The sequence below is a fragment of the Molossus molossus genome, unplaced genomic scaffold, assembly GCF_014108415.1.
Source record: "Molossus molossus isolate mMolMol1 unplaced genomic scaffold, mMolMol1.p scaffold_m16_p_1, whole genome shotgun sequence".
Classification (NCBI taxonomy): domain Eukaryota; kingdom Metazoa; phylum Chordata; class Mammalia; order Chiroptera; family Molossidae; genus Molossus; species Molossus molossus.
Window position 1 is genome coordinate 130,908,859 of NW_023425344.1, and position 8,636 is coordinate 130,917,494.

General features: G+C 44.1%; 1 protein-coding gene and 1 pseudogene across 2 annotated transcripts in view; one reads left to right on the plus strand and one right to left on the minus strand.

The window, feature by feature from the left end:
* ZEB1 (zinc finger E-box binding homeobox 1) overlaps positions 1–1,600 on the minus strand; it is a 273,742-nt gene extending 272,142 nt beyond the window's left edge. For both annotated transcript variants that reach the window (XM_036261960.1, XM_036261954.1), the window contains exon 1: positions 1,519–1,600. In XM_036261960.1, the coding sequence (XP_036117853.1) occupies positions 1,519–1,576 (58 nt within the window). In that variant the 5' untranslated portion in view covers positions 1,577–1,600. The remainder of the gene's footprint in view (positions 1–1,518) is intronic.
* Positions 1,097–7,336, plus strand: LOC118630247 (annotated as a pseudogene).
* The last annotated feature ends 1,300 nt before the right edge of the window (positions 7,337–8,636 follow it).

Sequence of the window (8,636 nt, forward strand, 5' to 3'; positions counted from 1 at the left end):
GGTACCCGGCCGGCGGGCGGGGGCCTCTCCACGCGCTCACGCCGCCCTCGGGCGGACAAGTATCGCCCCTCTCGCCACAGGAACTGTCCAGACAATAACAATCAGCAGACATTTCGCTGCTGAACTGGAGAGAGAGAAAGCACAGAATCGCCCCTGAGATAAGCAGAAATACAATCAACTTACAACGTCTCTCCAAACTGGAAAAGGCGACTGACTGTGCAACAACAACCACATGTTCGGGTCTCGCTCTCTGTCTCCCTCTGATTTATTTATTTATTCTTTCTTTCTTTCTTTATTTTAAACTCTCTTGCCAGGCTGACGAGTGTGTATTTCCCCGGCACATCAGCACAAATCAATAAACACTGCAGCTGCAGCTCGAGAGCAGCCTACTCGCGCGTCCGTGGGTCCGCCCTCCCCCTCCCCCATCCCCTTCCACCCAAGACCGTGAGCGCCATCCAAGCTCCATTATCCGGCTTCAGCGCTCCGAGCGTCTGGCCCAGGTAACAACTTCCCTAAAAACCGAAAGAGAAAAAGAGAGGCGTACGCACACAGCCCCATCCCAGCGCGGAGAAAGTCTTTCCCGGGGAGGGAGCTCAGTCTGTGGTGCTTCCCGGTCTCTAACCAGGTAACAACTCTACAAACACACCCGCTGCCCCGCTCGCCGCCATCCACAGATCGCCCCCAGCAGCAAGTAGGCGCCCGCTGCTGCCCCGTCGCCCCTGCCGCCCCATCAGCGCCCCACAGGACGTGGACCTCACTCGCGGGGCTCGCGGTGGCCGCGGGGCGGGAGAGGAGGGGCGTTTAAGGACCCGCGCCTCCGCCGCTAATCCCCGCTCCGCGAGCGCGCCGGCTGGTCATAACTTTACCGCGGCCGGCCCAGCCTGGTCCGCCCGCGCCGGCGCCCGCGCACACGCGCGCACGGACGACACGCAGCCGGCCTGCCGCGTCCCGCCGCCGCCGCCCGGCCCGAGCCTCGAGCCCCAAGCTACAGAGCAGGAAGGGGCCGCGGCGCGCGGAAGCCACTCTGCACGGTCAGGGCCGGCACAAGTTAGTTCCCAGCTCCGGGGAGCCTCGCCGCTGAGGGAAAATACAGCGAAGGGGGCTGAGGAGGAGGGGGATCGGGAAGGCGCGAGAGGCAGAAGAGTGGGGGAAAGTGCGAAAAGAAGCAACAGCCGCTCCACCCGAGACCAGAAAAGTGAACGCCGTGTCCCGGCCGCCCGCTCAGAGCCGGGGATGCAGAGGTGGCGGCTAACGGTCCAGGGAGGCGGCAGAGGCGGCAGGAGCCGCTAGGCGGAGAGAGACCAGGTAAGAGACATAACGGTTCAGGGAGAGCGAGCGGCCGCGGCGCGGCTCCGGCAGCTGAGGGGGGCAGAGAGCACTACTTTCTACTTTCCCACTCCACTTTGCCCGTCCGTGCCCCGGCCGCCCCCAGCCCGGCTCGCCCCCCTCACCCTCGGGGCGCCCCGGCTGCCCGACTCCCCCTGACTCCGCCGCTCCCCGGTCCTCTCCGCCACTCACCGTTATTGCGCCGCGGGTTCGCCTGCTTTCTGCGCTTACACCTGGGGCCATCCGCCATGATCCTCTCGCTTGAGTCTAAATGCTCGAGTCACCTCCTCCCCCTCCCTCCCCCTTCCCCCTTCCCCCCCCACCCCTCCGCCTCCACCCCTCCCCCTCCCCACCGCACCTGGTTTACGACACTCGGGGCTTTACGACATCACCTTCCTTACACCTAGAGCCGCTCGCTCTACGGCCGGAACCTTGTTGCTAGGGAGAGGACGGTTTGCGGCAACCGTGGAAACGGCTGAGTTTGAGAAGCGAGGAAAGTTTCCCTCAGGTGTGGTGGGGTTGGAGAGGGGTATGTTAGGAAACTGTGGGGATGTGGTCGGAAGGGCGATGGGCTGTCGGAGTGAGAAAGGTAAAGTAGGAGGCTCGCTGGCGTTCTGCGTCTGAACTGGCCACACCCGCCGCGCTCTCTGGGGCACGTATGGGTCTGGCTAATGCCCCTCGGGACCCTGTGCCCTCCGAGTAACCTGAGCAACCTGTACTCCCTCTTCCTCAAGGTTGGGCTCCGCTCCCACGCAGCAGCGTTCATCCTCTCCGCGCCCCTGGCGCCGGGGGCAGGTCGCACTCGGGGCTCCCCGGGAGTTCCCAGGACTAGGGGAAGGGCAGGTTTGAGGAACGGCGAGGGACCGATTTGGGAAACTCGGCCTCTGACGACGAGGACACGCGGCGTCACGAGAGAGGCTACCTGGCCCCGCCGTCCTGACTCTCCTCCCTTTCACGGACGCATGGTGTTTTCCCCCAGCTAACCGGGATGGGAAGTGACTTCAATTAGATAAAACTTAAACTGGATTGAAAGAGGCAAGAAGTTCCTCTTGAAAGCCACCTCAGCGGTAAAGCGGAATGAGTAATACCCACACTGTCCCTGTCTCACTTCCTCATCCTCGCCAGGCTCACCTGCTGTCACCTCGGCCTGCCCCGCCCGGCTGACCTGTCCTCTCAGCTCCTCCCAGCTTTCCCCTTAAGAGTGGCCCAGGAGAGCATAGGCATCAAGATTCAGAGTTAGGGTGCAAACAGGCTACTAATTACCACCTACACGGGCTATTACTGTTTTAGAGGTCCTTGAGGCAAGAAGCACGACTGACAAATGTGGTCTTTGAGAAAGATTTTATTTTAAGTTCCTGACTTTGTGCAAGTTTGGAGGGTTTCTGAAAGGCCGTGCAGATACCACAAATACCAAGGAGGTGGTCTTAAGTAGTCAGTAGGATTTAGCTTTCCCCTCCTCCCACCTCCCTTTCCAATGAGGAAATGTCTTGGGACCAACTTTATGGAATCAGTGAGCTGAGCTGTATTTCAAATAATACAGTTATAAATTAACATATAAGAATTATTGGTAGAGAAATTGAGAAAACAAATGTGACAAATAGTTATTAGAAATAACAGCCACCCAGCACAGTGCTCACACAGTAGGTGCTCAACAGATTTATGCCTGTAATTTTTGTCATATCTATGTTAGGATTCTTTATTATAATCTTTTAGACACCTTCCAGAATTTTAGAAGATTCATTAATAATTTCTTCAAACCTTTCAACTGAAAGAAATTTACAGCTGAAGCCTGGTAATTTAAAATTAGAAAGCTTAATCTTGAATATAGATGGAAATTTTCTCTTCCACATTTGCTTTGACAGTTTAAGACGTGAATGCATTATTTATTGGTATGTGAAATGTGATGATAAATATGCTTTGCTATACATTATTGTCTGTATATCGACTCTCACTCTCAATGGCAAAACTAGAATTATTATTCTTAATGATCATTTTAAGTACAGGCAGTTCTCCATTTCCTCAACACCTTGTTAACTGAACTTGTGTGTGTTAGAACCAGAACCAAGTCCATGCTTTGCTCGGTTCAAGTGGTAAGTTTCCTACCACTTGAAGCATATAATGTTCTTCATTTGCTGTCTGAATCAGATTATAGACTTGATCCTTTGCCAACACTCCCCCTCCCACAAATATACACAACTTTTTTACAGTTACTCTAATTTCTAATTTCCAGTCTGAAAGGAAAAACAATACTTTCTCACTCTGGCACATATTTTAATTATTCTTAAACTTAGAAAATATCACACATGCCATTGGCTCTTTCTGAAGGGCCTGTTCTGTACCTCCCTCCTAAGTTTCCTTCATTGTTCATTGTCATCTTGAAATCAGAGACAAAGTGAAGGGACAAATTACATAGAAGGCATTTTCTTTCTTTAGTGCTTACTGGTTTAGTTAGCTTGAGCCAGGTGAATTTAACTCCATGTGGAAAGATACTTTATTTTCCTGCTTTTTCATGTCCATGCCCTCAGCATCTAACAGAGTACCTACTCACATAGTAGATGCTGAGTAAGTAAATATTTCTTAAATAAATTCATATTGTTGACCTTTTCTGAATCTTTTCTTGGCTATAAAGTAAGAATTGTTTATCCACCTTCATCACATTAGTTCTTAGGAGCAGTTGAAATCGTGGATGTAAAAGTCATTTACTGTCATTTAATCCTAATTTATTTTGAGACAATTGCTCTTGATTTTATATTCTCCATCATCATTTTCACCAAATCATTAACTCTGCTCACTCATATTTTTAAAATATGCACAGGAACTATTATTGATATCCCAACTCTTCTAATATAAAATTTCAATGTTGTAAATTTATGTAATAATTATGTATATTATAAATGGAATATTTGATTAATAATATTTCATTTAGTGTAAATGTTCCCCAAATTATTCAAATCTAGACTGGAAAGGAAACAGAAAAAAGTAAACCAGAATAAATTGCTGCTTAAACCTGATGCATATGGTGATGGTTCTTATCTCTTAAATATAATTAAAGAATTGGGAAAATCTTTAGAATAAATTTAGAAAGGAATACATTTACTAAAACTTAGGTTTATTTAAATCAAATGGGTACACTAATAAGAGTTTAACAGGTGTTCTGTATTGTTAGTTTTTAGTAATTGTAGTTCCATCATACAGTATATATTAATTTATACTATTTCAAATGTCAACAAAGTGTTAACATTCTGCTTCTAGTGAGCACTGGGAATATATACTGAAGGAGGTGTATTCTACTGAAAATGCATTACTATAATAATTTCTAAATTTACGGGAAAAATTGGGTAGAATATTTTCAATATTGAGTTCTTTTCTATAATTTTTTCATGAACCCTTTGCACCTACTGTTTGCTTTCCATATAAGATTCGTGTATAAGTGAGGGTAAAATTTGATATAAAATTGTGTTAAATTTAAAATATAGGTATCTCATGATGTTCCGCATCAAGCCTATGATTTTCATGTACCTAAGTTCCTGAACAAAATTGAGAAGTATAACATGTTTCTACACTCTTTTTTTTTTTTTTTTATCCTCACTCGAGGACATTTTTCCATTTTTTGTCCAGGTAGAGTGGGAGGAAGAGAGAGGAACAGAGAAAGAGAGAAACATTGATGTGAAAGGAACACATCGAGTGGCTGCCACCCGCACGACCAACGAGGGCTGGGGACAAACTGCAACCGAGGTACGTGCCCTTAGCAGGAACCGAACCCGGGTCTCTCCAGACCACAGGCTGACGCTCTAACTGCTGAGCCAAACCGGCCAGGGCTCTACACTCTTCATGAGAATAAAAAGTTGCTTATTTTAATGGAAGGATAAAATATTAATTACATTAATTAAATGATATTAATGTGATTTTATTATTAGAGGTTTGAAGGCAAAAGAATAAATTTGAAACCTGTTATCCATCAAAATACAGAATTTAGAATCCCCTAAAGTTGTTCCTCAGTTCTTGGCTCAATAGTGATTCTGGATATGTGGTTCACAATAAGACAATACATAGCAATGCTCATTTCACTGCCTGCAGTTTTGACAAATGCTACAATGACTGAGTCAGGATGGAAACATGACTACAGGGTGATACAGAATCAACAGTTTTCTCTAGGACCTACAAATAAAGCCTTTCAGGAGAGAGTAATAGAGACAAATGTTTCCCCCAGACCTTCATGTGATTTTATTATTTATTGTACCACAAAATGGTATTTCCCTCTATGTCGGATAAGGCTTCTATTTTTAATATGTCAATGAAATGGAATTTTTTATTTTGGGTGCAATATTTCAGAAACATGTCTAATACTGAGAAATGTAAGTATAAACTTAGAGGTTTGAAGGATGTTAATGAACATCCAAAAAGTAAAACTAATCTTTTCATAAAATCACAATAAAACATTGCTTTCCAAGGCTACTTCTACAGTAGATAGATTATAGTTTCTAATATTGATATCACATATTAACATGAATAACATTTTTTTCTATTCTAAACAGCCATATGTAGGTATTTGTACTAGAGAGCGAGCAACATGCATAGTTTGTATTTGGTGAATTTTTACTTGTTTACCATGATATCACAGGTCATATATATGGTTTCTACTGCTGGTTTTTTACCCCCCTTTTGTCTCCATGCATTTCTTTTGTATGGCATTTTAACTTAGCAGCTGACTCTCTTACAGAGTATGTCTGTCTTTGACCTATGGTCCTGGCCTTCTGTATTCCACAGATCTTCAGTTACAATCACTGCTACTGTTTAGTCCTTGTAGTATATGTATTTAAAATATTTTTAGTGAATAACAAGTTTTAGATATCCTACCATTTAATAAGATATACATACTTTCCTCTCACCACCCAGGCAAGCTGCCCATGACCTGCCTGGATGCAGGGAACAAAAAGCCAGAAGGGGCAAGATGAGTTCAGTAAGCCATGGGGCTGTTTGGAAAAAAACCAGGAGAAGCCGCCCAAAGAGCTGGTCACTGAGTGGTCATTGAAGATAAGAAAGGAAATGTGAGTTATTGACACACAATAAAAGACATTCAAAGAGAAGAAGAAAAAGTGAAATGATCTGTGAAGGATGCTGCCAAGAAGGGTCAGAAAGACATCTCTGTGGTCCTGGTCAAGGAGATGATCAGGTCAAATAGGGCTGTAAGCAAGCTCTCTGAATCTAAACCTCACATGAACTCTGTGCTTGTGAGGATGAAGAACCAACTGGCGGTGTTGTGAGTGGCTGTTTCCCTGTAGAATAGAATAAAAGTGATGAAGGCCATGCAGAGCCTTGTGAAGATCCCAGAAATCCAGGCCACCATGGGGGAGCTGTCCAAAGGGATGATGAAGGCTGGGATTATAAAAGAGGTGTTAGAGGATAATTGAAAGCATGGATCACCAGGAAGAAATGGAAGAAGCAGCAGAAATGGAAATTGACCAAATTCTGTTTAAAGTTATGGCAAGGACCTTGGGCAAAGCACCTAGTAAATGACTGATGCCCTTCTAGAGCCTGAACCTCCAGGAGCAACTGCTGCATCAGAAGATGAGGAGGAGGCCCTGGAGGCCATGCTTTGCAGCTAAGGGCCACCCAGCTTGACCCTCAAGTTCTTCTCATGGCCTGTTGGCCCGGTGTATGCACTCTCTGAAACAGCTGCCCTTTATGTGTCTCTTGCACTACAGCTCTGTGATGAAGCTTTCCATTCTGGAGATTTTCTTCACTCTCTAGAGAGGTTTGGGATCTCAAAGGATTGTTCTTGAGATGTGGTGTAATAAATTCATCATTTTCAAGAGTATAAACAGAAGTATCTTTTTGGAGGGAGGGCGAATAATTTGGTCTTTTGAGGATAAAGTCCATTGCCTGAATGTTGGGGACTGTGTATATATATTTTTGTCTGTAAAACACAATGTAAATAGACTTTAATAAATTTCTGCTTTAACAACAACAAAAAGACATACCCTGTGTTCAGGTATACCTACAACTTTAATCAGACCCTTCTGATTCTTTCATGCTTCTGTTTCTTTTTCTTTTTATTTGTTTGTTTATTCTCTTTACCTTACTTACATAAATAGATTACACACTATAATCTCTCTACTGTTTTACTATTTAATCATTCTCTTCATCTTTCTTTGTCCCAGGTCTGACACACCTCTGTTTAGATCAATTCTTTATCTCTTTCTGTTTGGGTTTTTTGAATTGTTCTAACTCTAAAATGCTTTGCTTTTTCATATTGTGCAGTTATTTTCTGCCCTTCAAGATCCATTCTCCACCTTTCCATGCTCTGGGAGGTTGATTTCTGTGGACCACATCACCCAGGCTCCTTTAACCTCTGTTTTCTATTTGATCTCAGCCAATTTGGTGGCATTGCCAAATGATCAAAGGAAGGAAAGAGAGAGGTCTGGATATTTATTTTACCACCACCTTGCTCCCTCCTGTTTGTCTGGCTTCTGGCAGTAACTTCATTCCTCTACCTAAGACCATGACTCTGGTCAGACAACCCTGCCCCCTGGCTACAGGTCTTGGCAAGTTTCAGAAACAACTTCTTTCATTTGTTCCTTTAGGCCTAGAAATGGTAGTGATTTCCTCTGGTTGTAAGCCCTTGGGTACTTTATCTCTTATTGGTTCCCTTAAGGCCTACATACAAATCTGTAAATAGTCTCTTCATCAGAGTCTCTTAAGTTTACCCTTTGAATGCACCATCTATTTCCTGCCAGGTCCGAGAGTATTACACATATAGAAATAAAATGTATTTTTTTATACAACACTGAAGTTTAAATGTTATATAAATGTCATTCATTGACAAAGTATATACTCACGTTCTAATGTGTGTATGTGCAAAATCTGCTAAATACTTAGAAATTTGTAGTAATTATTCAATAACTTTTTTAAATGAAGGACCCTGCCATAATTGTTCTAAAATCGAGATGAGGCTGTGGAGGTAGGGAAGCAGGCACCTGATCATGTGAAGATGGTTAGAATTTGAGACCTTATATTCAAAGCAGTTGTAAACCATGAAAAGTTTTTTTTTAAAAGTCGAGTATCCATATTTTGCAAGATGTTACTGTTCTGTGACAAAAAGAAAAAGTGAGCAGAACATCTAGCATTAAGATAACTTTTATCTCTTGAATAATCATTTATAAAGGAATAACTCAGCAAGGAAGAGCAATACAGATAAAAGATGTGGCTACCCAAATGAAGCACAGATGAAGAGCAGCCTTTTCAGATTATATTGACAAGTAATGTGATTCTGCCGTTAAAACTTAAGCAGTATAGCCCTGGCCAGTTTG